At 37.6% G+C, this 16,970-nt stretch overlaps 1 protein-coding gene across 2 annotated transcripts; it reads right to left on the minus strand.

Annotated features, from left to right (window-relative positions):
* Nucleotides 1–573: 573 nt before the first annotated feature.
* Nucleotides 574–15,309, minus strand: ing3 (inhibitor of growth family, member 3). 2 transcript variants are annotated; one of them, XM_088645212.1, is made up of 12 exons: nt 15,152–15,308; nt 14,952–15,023; nt 13,263–13,363; nt 9,979–10,044; nt 6,852–6,948; nt 5,248–5,319; nt 5,049–5,165; nt 4,621–4,784; nt 3,866–4,056; nt 2,702–2,894; nt 2,318–2,356; nt 574–2,102 (listed from the first exon to the last, which is right to left on the minus strand). In XM_088645212.1, exons 1-12 carry the CDS (start codon nt 15,177–15,179, stop codon nt 1,986–1,988), a joined length of 1,257 nt encoding a protein of 418 aa, XP_088501338.1. In that variant the 5' UTR covers nt 15,180–15,308; the 3' UTR covers nt 574–1,985. The 2 variants fall into 2 exon arrangements, with proteins under 2 accessions (XP_088501338.1, XP_088501340.1); XM_088645214.1 differs by lacking the exon at nt 9,979–10,044 and having other exon boundaries at nt 15,152–15,309.
* Nucleotides 15,310–16,970: the final 1,661 nt, after the last annotated feature.

The following is a 16,970-nucleotide window of genomic DNA, read 5'->3' on the forward strand; positions in this document are numbered from 1 at the left end:
GTGAGCAAGACACTTCTCATAGTTTTGGAGGCATGAGAACACATTGGTAAGAGTCTCTCCACGTATGGAAGGCTGCACTGAGATAACCAATTTCTGAGATTGGCAGTGTGAAGATGTTACATAATTTTATAATTTAGGGTACCAAACATGTTCTGCAAAGCAGTTTAGGATCTTTAGTCTTTTGCAACAATTTTCTCTTTATGGTTCCTGATTTGTCAGGACTCAGCTGAGAATGGCTGATAAGTTGTGGTTGCCACTGGGAGCCAACCTGCAGGTGAAACATAGCAAGTTGAACGAGTTACATGGAATGCCTACCAACTTCAATAGGAAAGATTAGTGTTTAGTATAAGCGTGATAGCAGTGATTAGCTACAGCATGAGGAAAAGTTGTTATTTTTTATAATATTGTATGTTGAGTTTTGCTATGTAAAAATAAAAATGTCCTCTACTATTAATGATGAGCCATTTATCGTCCATTAAATTAAACAGAAAAAAAACATTAAAATACAGTAAGAAGTCAAAGTTTAATCAAACAAGTGCGAAGTTCTCTATAGTACAAAAAAAGGAAACTTGATACTATCAAAAGAATTTGATAATTTTATTTTTTTCAACATCTCTCATACATTAAGCACTATATTTAGTGCAAAATGACAGACTGATGGCACAGATTTACACACTACAAAGTACTGTTTCTATAATGTACAATTGTAACTGCAGATATCTAAAGAACATTTTCTTTTTCCTTCAGCCTGCTGATATATTCTGATGCTTTCTAAAAAAGCTCAAATATATTTTGGGTAATAGCTACATTACTTCTCTCCATGTTCTTTAAAGTCAGTCTTTAACCACATTTGGTGATGGATACTGATTTATCATTGTGTATTTCCAAACTTTCTTTGAGTATTTATTTCATACAATAGATACAAAATACACTACATGCTGCCAAGAGTTTCATTTATTTGGTAAATGAACTGTGGAATGTCTTTTACATACAAGGGTGTTTCCCAAATTAAAGTTATAAATAAGATCTTACTACACTGTCTAGAATGAGGAGGGATGTCTGTGCTGCAAAGGAACAAGGAGAGGTTAATGCTATGCAGAAATGTAAAAAGAAGAAAAAATTTTTTGGTTGGGAAGCCTTGTTCAGCTGTGGCTGATCGTCCTACGGCAGATTTTGCTACGGAGGGTTTGAATAGGTACAGTACCATAACACCGTCTTCAGATACAGAATGAGCCACAGGGGAAGAGTGCTGCTCTTCCATGGCGACAATTACTAGTTTAAAACTGACAGGAATTTTCCAAATGTGTACAAGCACAGATTGCTCCTGTCACATGCTGGATTGGACATGAGAGGCTATTCATTCAATACAATCTGGTTGCCACTTCTGCACATCATTGGTGCTGCAAGGCAAAATCAGACTACATGCTATCAGTTGCACCAGTGTGCGTTACAGGTGCGAGGGCCCGGACCACCCACATCACAGGCCTGATCTAGCACCCAGTTATTTCCGTCTCTACAGTCCTTTAAATAAAGCCTCAGCCAACACAAGATTTACAACCTACAGTAAAGTGCAGTAGGCATTTAAGTGTTGGCTCCAGGAGCCTGACACAGCTTTTACAACATCAGATTCCATACATGTCAGGGTGGCAGACCTGAATAAATCGGTTTAGAGACTTATGAGGCGCAGTGATACAGTATGTACCAAATAAAAGCATTATCATGGGAGCTGTTGTTGCTTATTTATTGAAACACTTGCATACCTTTGAGAATTCAATTTATCTGGAGTAGTACACTTTTAGACTGATACATGAAATTACCATTATGGACTTTTAACACAAAAAACGACTAATTATTCTGGGGCAGTGCAGCATGTATAAAATGTTGCATAAAAAAGAACAGCACAAATGTTCAGAAAATTGTCAATGACAAATGGAATTTAGGTCCTTAAGACACTGCTTTATCTCTGGTCACCTGAATAGAGCCATCTATTTATGTCGGCTACCTCTCCTCTTCATAGCAGCAGTACACTGAGGACAGTACCATTTTCCTTTAGGAGCTTCTGTCAATCCAACACATCCATAATGGAACCACTCTATAGGGCACTGTGAAAAGTAACATACATAATCTTAAAGACTGAATCACTTCAAATATATACTTTACTCTTTATATTTGTGCATTTAACGAAATTTAATCAAGAACAACACCATACAATTGTTGTAATTTCTTATAAAACAATGTAAAATAGAGGGGAAATGTTAAAGGCCACAGGCTATATAAACACAGTAGTACAAAAAACTACTCTAAATGAGATACTTACATCTTGATTATCACAGCCCACCATCTCTCCATAAGACACCTAGAGACAGAAGTGCAAATAAAACAGATAAAACAGACTGTCTTTTATAATGTAAAACACAATATACAAAACAATTTCACTGAACCTTATCTAGTGAAAAAAATAATCACAATTGTTTGCTTGCTATACAAATACTCAATATCTTGTAATTTAGTTCCACACAAGGTTAAGGACAGATTTTGGAAGGAAATGGATGAAAGAAAATCACTTCATATTTTATTTAACAGAAATTAAACCTATCCAAAGAAAGAACACTTTTTTTTGTAAATGTTCTATTTTTCTAAAGAAACCATAATAAACTGTAGACCCAATGTAGTGTGGTGTCCTTTCCAACCACAAACGTACCTGATTACAAATACAATAGCGGGGTTCATTGGGGTCATATGTCCAGTCGACCTGGTTGTTAGAATCGGACTCTGGGAGTGTGGAGGCTTGCTGGGACAGTTCCTGTGCCAGAGCGGAGGATGACGAGCAAGAGGAGAGGGAGGAAGAGGAGGAGGAGGATGAAGACTGGTGGTTTGATGACTTTGTACTGCTTCTGTAAAATAAGAGATGCATGCAAAATTAGCTGTGATGTTAAACGTTCCAACCCAGGAATGAGAACAGAAATCCTGTTAAGAATGAGTTTGATTCAAACAAATCAAGGTTTCCTTGAATATTCCTGTACCTTTCTTGGATTAAGCTTTGTGTTCTAAAGTGTAAAATGCAATATCACTCATTTGTTCCTATTAATACTGGTTCATAAAAAGCAATCAGGAACATTATATCTGCTTTTTGGTGATTTATGATGCAAAACCAAGAAATTAAGATTGCAAACAACAGGTAATTTATGAGAACAGTGCAGCAACACTGTACCTTTTACATAAAAAGACTGTAGCAAGAACTTCAACTTACACAATGTTGTGTTAACACTCTGGAAATGCTTTTACATTTCACAATTGCGTTGTGCTTAAGTTCAGACCCACAAGATAACAGTCCCAGCTGTGAACACTGCTTTTATCCATTTACAGAGGCATGGCTCCATGGGATTCACAGTGAAAGATAATTAACATCTTTTTTTTTTTTACAAAAGCAAGCAAGTCATCACATGTTTAAACAAAACATTCTTAAAATAAAAATCTTAACCAATCCCATCTGTCATGGAAAATAAGCAAATAAGACCCAACCGCCAGCAGGAGCTGCATTCCTCTTTCACAGCAGGGGCTTTTCACCAATCAATTTTAATTAGCTCTGTTCCAACACTGACTTTTCTCTCCTTAGCTTATGCAAATAAACTACAGGTGTACATCACCATTTCTTTTATGCATTTTCTTATCTGGCAAAGGAAGTCACTTTCAGTGCTCAGCTCAAAATGTTGAACAGATAATTAGGTAAAGAAAGATGCAGTGACTAACACATCTGATGAACAGTTGTATCTATTAGCCTTTCATAAATGATTCTATAAGTTTTTGTTCAAAACTGCCTGTTTGAGAAAAGTACTCATGATGCTCAACTATCAACCAAGCTTACTTATTTTTCCGCCCGCTTCTCGAGTCAGATGTGGAAGAAGTCAACGTCTGTGTAAGTGTAGATGCCAAAGCTGATGACGAATACCCTGTTGGCTCTCTTGATAAAGAAAATTCTCTACCAAGTTGGAAGTCGTTGTTTTTAATAGCTTCATAGCTAGCCTTCAAACTGGACGTTCTTCTGCCTTCTTTCATCTGGGAAATGTTGCAAAAAATGTTATTCAAAACTATTCTGAAGACACATTTAGTCATTAAACAATCTGTACTTACAAAAATAAAAATAATTGTGCTAAAATGCACACTCTACATTTGTGCAGTTATTTCTGAAAAACCCTGTAATGTGCACTTTATGCAGTTGAAGGATACTGTGGGTTTCATACAATCACACATTTTTCATTTTACCAAAAATTATATACTGTACTGCTAAACAGATCCTCCAAATTTTGAATTAAATTTCCCAATGCAAAAACACCACCATGTCACGAAAGAAAAAAAATATAGGACCCATGGTAAGAAAATGTTATTTCAAATGAGAGCAATAAAAAAAAATTACCTTCAACAGTTCTGTGTTAAACATACAATATGAAATATTATTAATTGCAAAAAGAGGAACTGGATTCAGAGCAGCAAAGTGTTTAACACATATATTGGCAGACTGACGGATATTAGTAGGTAATGCCGATTCTCACCAGGACCAATGGCACAGGGCTGTTATTTAATCACAGGTGAGTACAGCAGCAGTAGGTTGCAGCTCATTACCTGCGCTGTTGCTTGCACTGCCTGGGCAGCTGCCATGGTAATGGCGCCAGCCCCAGCCCCAGCTCCGGAAGGAAGGGAGGTTAGATTGTAAGATGCCAAGGGCTGAGAGGGGTTCACACTGTACACGTTGTTAGAAGAGGATGACAAATTGCTGTTTCTGCATCCTGTGGTGAGGACAAGAGGATATGAACAAGAATAATCCATTACATAAGGTCTATTAGTGTATTTTCTGACATTACTTATTCCACTTGTAATATCTGAATAAACGGGTGATACTGAAATGTGGAGAGGGATTACCTCTTTTTTGAATACTGTCAACATTGGATAAAGCCATCATAATTTCTACTATTTACAAAATACACGGCAAAGGATATCACAGTCATTTATCTTCCTTGTGAAAAACTTTAAAACAGAAAAAAATTCTTTACCTGGTGTGTTTTCTTTAGAAGCGTCTGAAGTAAGTGTAGAAAGAAGAGCCTCAGATTTGAATTTCTTTTCAGGAACGTGTTCGGTTGTATGATGAGCAGGTGTAATGTATTTTCTTTCTAAAATATTTTGACCCAAAATTGTTAGAGCATGCTACTGAGTACGCAAATGTAATTCATTGGTATAAGAATCATGACTTACTTTCTACTGAAGCGTGTGAGTGTGCATGATGATTGTTCACAGGTTGTGATGGACTGTCCATCTCAAGAGAACCTGAAAGAAGCAAAAGATAACTAAAAGTCAAATTGAAACATTCGTGTCTCAAAAGAGTAATGAACGAGAATAAAACCTACTGATAGCTTTTTACATGCTATTAACCACTTCATGGAGAGGACCGAACTACAGAATCATACAATAGAGAAGACAGCACTGACCAGCACAAGTTCATTATGGGAAGGAGAAAGCACTGAATGAAATACAGCAGTACATACATTAGTAGGTTCCTTAAAGAAGAAAACTCCACGTCAACAACAGAAATTAAGTCTCATCGTTAACAGAACATAACTCAGTTCAATATAACCTAACAAAGCAAGAGTCAAGGGCATACTAAACCTCATATTCTTCTTTCTCATAAAGCTCATCTCTCACTGCAACATAAAACTCCTTTCAAAACAGAGTAGTAAAATCCAACAGGAAATAATGAGTAATAACTAAATAATCACATCTGGTTTACAGTCCACCAAAACTACTATTTATGCTTAAAAATTGAGTAAAAAATATAAAGTTTGCTATGACACGCCATTTTATATTTATATTTTTTTCTGTCTATAGAAAAAGTTTTGCAATCAGACAAGTAGTAACAGCTGAAATGGCACAGTGAGACATCTGTGGTGATTACTAAGTTTTCCATAGAGACTTAATTTACAGCTTCCTTTGTCAATTAAATTGACGTAATTCATTTTCATTACTATATTCATTAAGTCAAGCTGATACACCTGAACAAGCTAAGACATTTTCTTCTTTAACTAGTTCCCCATGTACAGCATCACTGGGAACATTTGGAGTTCTGGCATTACAGCTGTAACGTCTGCATGATTATTTCCAAGATAGGCATTCATTAACGAACTACTACAAAGAATCTGTGATCTAAAAAGTTAGTTATCTTGAACACGAAAACAATTTCCGAGAGTTGCTGTAAATTGTATATGGCTAGAAAAAAACTTTTCTGCCTGGGAAATATGATGTGCCTAAGCCAGTCATATAAAAAATATATTTTGGGGGGTATCTAAATGATTGGCAGTAATCGCAAACTCAGTTTAATGTCTTTTTCAAAAGGCAGCACTTCCTACACCAGTGTCCTCTGTCATCACACTGGTATATATTATGTAATTCTGGTCATGAACGAAGTGTGCCCCCTACTGCTCCATGAGCACCACTTATAACAGAAACCTTCCCTCAGTGGTTTCCCATTACAGTACCAACAAGGCCCAGCCTTTCTTAGCTTCTGTTCTAATGAGATCAGGCTACAAAGTAAGAATGTTGCTAGCATGTATTATACTAAGTAGTAAAAACCATAAAACGCAATTCAGTGAAATGGACATTAAAATATAAATAATCCACAATCTTTATCTACGTAACTAAAACATATGTAACATTAAATTCAATTACAATTGTAAAGTATCTCAAAATCTATAAGGTATCTGAACACATCTATATTGTATTCTCAACATAGCACAAACGTAGCCAGGGCATAAGCTCAATAACAGCTACAGACAACAGTGATATTAAAAGGAAAGGACACTTACGTCTTTCTAAAATCTCTGTAATACCAGCATTATCTGCTTCCAATTCCATTTTAAATTTGGCAAGCTCTTGGTCCAGTTTTCTTAGATGCCTGTCAACCTGATTTAAGAAAACAGAAGAATTAACTTACCATAGTCTTCTTTCATATTACTTTGCACTTTGTGTACCAAAACATTCATTTCACTAACAGTACTAACTTGTGCTATGTAAAAAACTGACATTTTAATTTAAACTGGCACATTTGCCTATGGACAGTATTGTCACAATATTTCCCATGAATGCAAACAGGTGGCCTGATTTTCTGACGTTAGCAAATGACAGGTACAGTAAATGCTAAAATATTGGAGACACCAACATAAGGTGTCTTAATAGGGCTTTGGGCCATCATTAGTGAAAACCAGAACAGCTTCAATGCGCCTTGGTATAGATTATATGAAGTGTCTGGAACTGTAGGGAAGCAACACCATTCTTCCAAGAACAATTCCATCAGTTGGTGTTTTTTTATTGGTGGAGGAAAATGCTGTCTTAGGATTGCTCCAGAATTTCAGATAAGTGTTCAAGTGGGTTCAGATCTGGAGACTGGGATGGCCATGGTATATGGCTTACATCTTTTACATGCTCATCAAATTATTGAGTGACTTGTGCCCTCTGGATGGGGCACTGTCACCCTGGAAGATTCCACTCCCGCCAGGATAGAAATGTTTCACCATAGGATGAAGATGATCACTCAGAATTACTTTTTATCTAATGCCATTTTTCTTGCCCTACAGTGAGCTGAATGGACATAACCCATGCCAGGAAAATTGGACCCCACACTGTAACAGAGCTCCCAGAACCTTTTACCATGGAAAGCAAGCATTTGAGCCTGTAGTTTTCTTTGGGCGTGCACCATACATGTACTGGTCTGCTTGTTGAGAAAAGGGTTGAGAAAGATGACTCAGCTGACCATTCATTCCACTGCTCAGTAACCTACTGCCTGTCTGTACCACTTTATTCACAGAATTGCATAGCATCCCTCTCTGTGAAGTTCTCAACTGACTGTACTTGATGAAACTGCCTGCTCATGCCTTAGACTGACTTTTTCAGTAAACTGATTCACAGCTCCTTGTCCATTTTACCTTGCATCTTGAACCAATCCACAGACATTACAGAAATCCGTTATGGAGTATGTGCTTTCGTCCACAGTTGCCACTAGTTGACGTCTTTCCCTCCATGCCAACATCACCTTAGCCACTGTTCCTCGTGAAACATCCGAAAGTTGAGCGATCTTCCTAAAGCTCCTGCCAAACATGCCCCAGCAATCACCCCTCTGTCTCTTCTAGCCATGGTAGCCAAATTGATGAGCAACTGGGGCTGTCGAGCAATTTTACACATGATTCTAAACATGATGGGATGTTAATAGCTTAATTAACTCAGGAGCCACACATGTGTGGAGCCACTTGCTTTAATTATATTTTGTATGCCTCATTTACTCAAATATTTCCTGTATTTATCTGTATGCATTCAACAATAAAGACAATATATACACTTTGAAGATGTTAAATTAACAATTAAGTTTAAGGCCATAAAAGTAGTTCAGTGAAAGGCATGCTCAATCACTTGAATGTAATAATGTAATAACACTTTGCTTGTGTAAAGCACTTTTAATCCCAAACAATTTATATATAAAGAGGGGACTGGCTTTATCCATCACTGAAGTGCAGCACCTGTTCTGTGCCAGAAACACTTCTACACAACAGAGAATTGAGAAATTATTTTTCCATTTGAATTAATGTAGTTGTGCCAGATTGTTGAAACCCAAACTGCAATTCAAACAATACACTGGGGTTAAGATAGATAATAATCACTTAATTTGACCAAATACAATTTCTTGTACTAGGAATTTGTCTTTTTGCATATCCCAACTTGCTCTCAATGAGACACACATACAGGGAGAGAATCTTGGGGTCAGAGTGCAGAGTCAGCCATTTATACAGCACCCCTGGAGCAGTTGGGGTTAAGGGCCTTGCTCAGGGGCCCACTGGAGAAAGATTCCTCTGTCGGCCACGGGATACGAACCGGCAACCTTCCAGCCACAGGCGCAGATCCTTACCCACAGAGCTACTACTCTTATAACGGAGCCAAGGGATCTTTAATGACTAAATAATAAGAAATTGTTTAACAGATTTGAAGGACAGAATGTCCTACAGCACAGTGTTCGGTCACCATATTAGACTAACGGGCTAATCTTGAAAATGCTGGTCCAAGAGTGCCACCTAGTGATTCACCAACTAGATATTCCATCAATCCATTCTCTATATATTTCTATACTCCAATGCAGGGCTGCGGGGGAGCTGGAACCTATCTTGGCAAACAATGGTCACAGGGATATACCCAGGACAGGGACAACAGTTTACTGCAGGATGTACACAGACGTGCACACACCTGCACACCATGCACACACACACGGACATGCACACACCAGGACCAATTTCTCCAAAAGCCAATTAACCAACCTGTATGTTTTTGAACTGTAGGAGAAAATTGGAACACCCAGAAGACATCCATGTGAACGCAGGGAGAACATACAAACTCCACACAGACAACACCCCAGGTCCAGTATTTAACCCAGGACCCCAGCGCTTCAAAGCAGCGGTGCTATCCACTGAGCCGCCCCAACTAGATATTACCTTAGTAATTATTCCAAAATCTTAAATACCCTCATTATGAAATATGAAAAAAGTAAATTATACTCTAACGTGAGCGGTACTACTGTAAAAATGAAACACAAATTCAGATACACAAGCCAAACAGGTGACATTATGGTCATGAACATGCACAGAATTGTCATACACCCAACAGCTCTTCACACTGCATTGTGGTGTAGCCGAAGTTCAAGAAGCACACAGAATATTTATTCTACGCAATAAACAATAATGTTAAGGTTTCACTGCCATCTAGTGGCACGAGAAATTAAATGCAAACAGTCCAGATTCAAGACATTTAGATCAAAGTTACTTAATTAATAAAAAAAGTACTTTAATGGGGAGAAAATAATAAGCCGAGACTAAGAGATATACAAAAAAAACTACAACTGAAGTGGAGCTAAACCTGGGAGTTTGTGTTTCCAAATGTCATAGTCCTACTTACCAAGTCATAAATCTGATTTGCTAATTGAACTTTCTCATCTGCATCTTCCAGGGCTTTGTAATAATCCTGAAATGGGAAACGAATAGGAAGTGAGGAAGGGTGAGGCAAGGAAAAGAGGAAAAAGTCAAGTACAGAAAGAAAAAAGACTGCCAAGGAAAACAACTGAGCCTACTTCCTTTCCAGAAAGTGCCAGACACCAAATCCAGGTAGTTTATAAAAACAATATAATAAGGACTGAAACATAACAGCACTTCCCAGCTGGACACCTGGCTTCTGCTGTCTAGCTCAGGAGGTTCACGGGTTCACATTTGAGTCTTTTAAGTGAAGGCTTTAAATAATATGATATTTGTATAAAAATTTAAATACAAAGGAGATCTTTATCATCTCTCTCTCATAGTGACATTAAGATTTCTGAGGTGTCCTCTTATGTATATTTTCTAGTTCATGGATGGGCAGTCCAGGACTAGAGAAGTCTGCAAAGTGTTAGCAGATTTTCATTCCAGCTCGACTCTTAACAAGCTTAAACTGTCTTAATGGGCCAGTTTAACAGCTGCTTCTAGCTTTTCAGGTGCTGGTGCCTTAAAGAGACCTAGGAAACCTGCGCTGGTCCTCTAGAACCTGGATTGCCCATTCCAGCTCTAGTTTGATAGCTATGACATTTTAATGAACGGAAGTAGGCACCGACTTTATAACTGAGAAAACACTCAATTATTCTCAAAACGTCAGTTTTAATATGCCTGATTGTAACCTCTTTTGATTTGATGGAACACAATCCATTGGATAAAATCTTAACCATTTTAAAGACTAAGTCTTCATTTAATAAAATAATTCCAATATATTCTATTTCCATTTTCTGTGTGGAAAATTTCTCTGCCTGTACTTTAGGTCCCCTCTAATGGAGAAAAGAAACACGTGTAATGCCAAATATATCAACACTGCACTTACATTTGAAAATAAATTGACATTAAAGAGAAGTATGTCCCCTAAAAAGGAATACTTCTCTTCTGATCTAAAATAAATGGTTTTCCATTTTTATTCCAGGAAACAGTTTCAGCTTCTGTAGTATTGTAGCAACAAAGCAAATTAACGCACAATTGTTGTGACAAATGGCAACAAACCCTTCGGGATCAATAAAGTCTTTACAGGGCTCATGGTTTTCCAATAAAGTAAAAGCAACAATCTAATGCCAAATGTAGAGAAACTGAACTGAATTAAAACAGACCAAATGTTTACCTCAAAATTGAGGTTTTCTTAAAGCAGTACAACAGTGGATATCAACCATGGTAAGAGAGTAAGAAATTACATCCCTAGCATGCTGCATTTCAACCCTGGTTTCTACTGGCTTCAAGAGCTATAGCCCCAACTATAATTGGGCCAATTTCTATCCAGACAACTATTGTTCCTAATGCATAAGGAACTTTAACTTAACCTGCTAGGCAGAGAGACAACCAACTGGCATAGGGTGAGGAAGTTAGGATCCCCATAAAGGGAGAGATGTTAACCAAGGAGTAGCTGCAACAGTGGAGATGAGGTAGTGGAGGGATCCAGAAAGATGAATGCGAGCAACAGTGAGGGGCAGATCGACTATGATATTTGTCATTTTTTCAGGAAAGTTTCAGGAGTAAAGAGTTGTACAGGTGAGGGACATCCCTTCCAAACTTCCAGTAAATTTTACATAAGAAATACATAACTACACCTACTTCTCTTGTGCCTGGTTGCAGGCCACGTTAAAAATATTTATGGCACAGTGTAAGAAGGCTGTCAGTTGAAGCAATTTGTAGGGCATATTGACATTATGATGCAAAGAACATGCACCACAAAAGATTACTTTCAAATTTGGTTTTACTCATACCCAAAGTAATTTTTCATGTGTTGTCAGTGAATATTGCTTCAATTTGACCAGCAAGATCGCAGCCTGACAAGACATATGTAAAGCTCATTGAGTTTTCCTTTCAACTGCTTGTAAATTTTGTCTTCAAATTTGGAAATATATTCACTTTGTGAAAATAAGATTAGTCACACGTTAGTTACTTTGGAACTTAACCTTGTAATTCGGTTATACCTGGTACAAATCTGAAAAACAAATCACCTCCTAAACAACCAATTGAAAAACAATCAATTCTTAAGTTGGTGACTCCATTGGGTCAGCCCTGTTATTATATTCCATTGGTCAACCACGATAAGGCTTTCCTAGAGATGTACAGGGAAAACCATCTTTTAAAAAGTCAACCTAGCCGCTGGCTGGTTATCCGTCTAGCTCTTGCAGAATCTAGATCATTCTGGGCTACTACTGAGGACTCCCCACTATGGCTGTAACCTATTTTTAAGCAACTAAATCACAATTAAAAATGATTCTACAAAAGCTTCATATTAATTTCAGTACTAGTTACCAATATATTTCTGCTGTTAGGACATTTTAAAATCAACACTTCTAATATGTGAGGTACTAAAGCAACTTTAGAGATCTAACAGCAATGAAAGAGGCCAAGTAGTTGGTACCCAAACTGTAGGTGCACAGAAACAGCAACACTACTTAGTATGTCAAGGGGAATAGTTTGGAAAAGCATGGCAGCATACACCAAACAAGAGAAAACAGCATCAGGAAAGAGGAACAGAGGCTGCAAGTCAAAGACACTTGCTAACCACTACAATATGATGGCCTCAAAAATGACCACAGAACTGAATCTACACCTCTGTGACCCAGTCTAAACAAAAACTGTGGCGAGAGATTCACAATGTTGCCATTTGGAAACAGCTAGTAACCAAGGCCAATACACAGCAATGCATAATCTGGTGTAAAGAGCTCAAAATATGTTTTTCAGAGCAGTAGAAGAAAGTGGTGCTGGAAGTGGCCTATGCTCTGTGTTCAGCCTTATACCAGAAGGGTCAACCTGGGAAACGATGTGTCAGTGATGAGAGTACACAATGCATCATGCAGACACAGTAGTTAGGATTAATTCTGAATAAAAAACATGTAAAATGTCCATATTATTGTTTTAAGACTGAGCTTATAAAAGGGGTATCCTGATATCGGACAGGTTAGAAAATTTCGGCTGGATTAAAAATAATTTGGCAAAGCATGGAATGGTTTGTTCTTAAGACTCGTGGGCTGTCTGGGCAAAAGGAGCAAATGACTAAATTGATGATCATATAAAAACAAAAAATGGAAGCCAAAACATTTTATTTATCTAGAATTGAAAAGCTTGAAAACACTTAAGAGTTCAAATCAAATGCTTGAAATGCTGAATGCAGTTACAAAAAAAGCAGTGTACGATTAATCTCACTTTTTTTATTGCTTCCATTTGTTCCTCCCTCCATTCTGGCTTGTTCTTCTTTGCATTGATAAAAAATTCATTCACCCTCTGTTCCAGCTGATCCATGGCATCTACAACAAAAAACAAATGAATCCCTCAGATTAGGAGGATAAAAAGACAGGTTGAGAGCCTTTCCAACAACATATGTAACAGGTTCGCTAGACCTTATTTTGTAGGTCTTATTAACTTTAAAGCTAAATACTGTTCACAACATGCATTTGAATTTTAATTCCATAACTGAAATGTCTGTAAACATTAGAAAACACGACTCACACTCAAGAGTCCAGAGTACTGAAAATGGTCAGTGTATAAAAGTACATATCAAAAGAGCAGCAATTTCCATTTAAGGCAAAAATATATCTATGAACACAATGCAAGTACAGGTTTCTTTATATGGCTATAATGGTTTTACAAATTAAATTTCAAACTCAACACAAAATGCCTGCTCTCTAGTTTGGTGCAATGATTGAGCGTTTACTCCACTTCTAATAATGGTTATCTCTTATCTCTGAAAAAATAAAAACAATTGACATTGTAAATGCCTTGTAGACTGCATACTGTAAGTCTGTCTGCACAATAAAGCCAATCTGCTAAGGACTCTTCTGTGTCTGAAAATCTCTGTAGGCAATACTTTAAAAAGCTGGTTGATTTCATACGGTTCATCTGCACAGGGATGTCTACAGTTGAAGTGATTATTTTGGGGAGATGGCAGACATATAAACTGTAAAGCCATACAGTACATATACACAAGGAGTGAGTGACAAATTTGCAACAATTCTGAGGCAATGATTTTTTTATATATATTTTATATATTAGGGGGAATAAGAATAGTTAATATAAAGTAGCTCTGCTGTAATTTACATATAATCCAAGATACCTTTGCAAAACAATATTCAGTTAAGACATATTTAATGTCACACGTGTGGCTGCATTAGGGACTTCACTCGTTCACTCCTCTCTAATCACCAAAATGTAAAACGGTAAAGACTTCCGATAACGGTCCATCCCATTTCTCACGGTAGGCCGCACACACGGCTCTTGAAATTCATCTCGTCTTTCACTTCCCCATCATGTTACCAAGCCAAAACTATCAACGGCATTTGGAATCACCCGGACAATGAAACAAATAAAAGCCTATATAAGTCTTGGTAACGGCACTGGTGGAGGGTTTCATGTAACAACCCAGATATGTGCCCTCTGCCCCTTCATTCTATTCTGTTCAGGCTGAAACGTTCCTCCTCCAACTCCTTGGCAAGATTTCATCTGCTTCTGCTACGACGATCTTCTAAGCAGGTTCGGCTCAACATGTCTGAAGCACTATTGTTGGACAAGAGCACTGAAATACACTTTAAGATGCTTAAACACAGTGTGCGGATTACAAAATAGAAAGTGTTACCATCATGAGTGACCGATAAACGGAGCACTGCCTGGATAAATTAAGTAAACAATGCAGATTGATGTAGACAGAATAGTGCATTTTAAGCTAATAAAGCTGTGAAATCTTCAGGAAAATGTAAATATTCGTAGTCTTGTATCTAATCTGATCAAAGATCAATATACAGCCCCATCTATACCAAAAATAAGCACTCTGAAATGAGAAAACGGCCATGAATTAGCTAGGCAAGTATTTGACTTGGTCACGTTGTAGCGAATGCGTACTCTGAACTTGGAGGTCCATTTCTCTCATTTCCGTAAACCTGTCGCGCAGATCCATGGGAAGCTGCTCGATCACTGCCAAAGAGAAGAATAAAAAAAAATTAGCTAGCCGTCTGGGAGCTACACGACACAACACCTGCACATCCCGCACGTTAAATGATCCTTAACCAACACGAAATTCGCTTACAAAATACCATACTCACTTTCCAGGTAGTCCTCTAAGTACAGCATTTTGGCTCAAACGTATGTTTTAGGCTTTTAGTAAAAGAATTTTAGCCTTTCAATATGGCGCCGTCTTCACCAGCAGCTCAAGGAAAAAAAAAACACGTCTCCCCGCCGGAGGTCATTCTATGTGACGCATCCCATGACTGCACATCTGATAGGGCGTGTGAGAAAATGACGCAATCTGATGGTTTAATGCCAAAGCATCATGGGGGATGTAGTCTAACCTCAGTTGTTTTATGACAGGCCAGAGCTTCAGAAACCGAACCACTCAGATAAAGGGCAAGTCAAATTTTGTATGTTAATGATATTTGTATGGTTTAACACAGATTTGTTATAAATCACAAACGCACATTTATTATATACAGCAGTGGTCCTTAATCATTTAGAACAGATATTTACCTACAATCATAAACAGATGTACTTTAAGGGTAAATTTCTACGCGGAGTTTGGATGATACCCCTCTCCAAAGACATGCAAGTATGTGTATGTTTGCATGTCTAAAGCCCATTGGTGGCTGGGCTAGGTTTCAGCTCACCTAAAATATGTTTGCTGGAATAAGCGGTTATTGAAAATGGATGGTAATTTAACTGGTAGATAAGAAAAGTAGCTGAGATTACAGTTACCACTCACAGCTTCCCCACGAAATAATCAGGATTTAAATATTTTGGAATGAGAGTAAATAGGAAAATAGCAAAGATATTTAAACAGCAAAACAGACACTTATCCAGACTTTACTACTGTCATTAATGTATACATGTTTGTGGACAGTGTGACGTGACACAGCAATTTCAACACATACCGGTACACATTCTGCACTGACCAGCACAGCTTCCAAATGTGGCTGTGGGTAATGGGTAGAGACTTCTTTCTAATTTTTGTACTTATTTTACTTCAAATAGACCTCGGCTAAGTGAGATTAACTTTTTTTTTAAATCTTGAACTATAGACTATAAGGCAACCTGATCGAAGTATCCAAAAGCCTCAAAGGCACTGGCAAAGTCAAAGCAGTGAACTTCAGAATTAACAGTGAAACACAAACCAGAGGACACAAGTGGATACTACATGGAAATCTGTTTAAAACCAAGACGAGTGGGTGCTTCTTTACCCAAAGGGTTGTAGCTACACAGTCATGTTGAAGCTGATACCCTGACTTCTTTTAAGAAATGGCAGAGCTTAGTTCTCACCTAACTACCAAATAGACTAGATATATCGTATAGCCTCCTATCATTTGTAAGTGCTCCCAAGAGTTTAATGTGAATTGAGCTCTTTAAATATACAAAATTAAAGATACTTACCATGCTGAAGTCTTTGAATGCATGCTTTCAAGTTCCATGTTTGAAAAACTTTTGCAATTTGTCCAGGTGTTATATTGATAAGGAAACATGGCACTTTAGAGAAAGAACTTCCACGTTAACAACTAAATCAGTATCATTATTTTGGGGAAAAAAACCATTTAGTATTACCTTCGAATAACTATTTCCAAAATATACTATTATATTTAACCAATGTCCTGTCGATTGTTTGATAGTACAGACATCTGTACTCGTCTTCCTCAAATGTGTTTCATTTAATCCGTTTTATAACAACGGATTTAACGAACATGATTTGTTTCACTGGCATAGTCCTTCATCAGCCTTCGTATAACACAATGTTTGGTTCATGAATTGCGTTTGAAGAAAATCATGACTATTTATTTGGAGTGAACGGAGCCATACCAAAGCAGAACGCCACTATCGTGTCACTGACGCGGTGGAGCCCTTCAGGCACCACCTGTGTGGTCTCCCGTTCACCATCCG

The sequence above is a fragment of the Lepisosteus platostomus genome, chromosome 9 (assembly GCF_059453375.1).
Source record: "Lepisosteus platostomus isolate fLepPlt1 chromosome 9, fLepPlt1.hap1, whole genome shotgun sequence".
In the NCBI taxonomy this organism is placed as follows: Eukaryota; Metazoa; Chordata; class Actinopteri; order Semionotiformes; family Lepisosteidae; genus Lepisosteus; species Lepisosteus platostomus.

Coding starts and splice junctions, on each gene's coding strand:
- ing3 (XM_088645212.1), bottom strand. CDS start 15,179: ATGCTGTACTTAGAGGACTACCTGGAAA. Junction 15,024..15,151: donor CTTAGAGGACTACCTGGAAA/GTGAGTATGGTA, acceptor TCTCTTTGGCAG/TGATCGAGCAGCTTCCCATG. Junction 2,895..3,865: donor AGAAGCGGGCGGAAAAATAA/GTAAGCTTGGTT, acceptor CTTATTTTACAG/AAGCAGTACAAAGTCATCAA.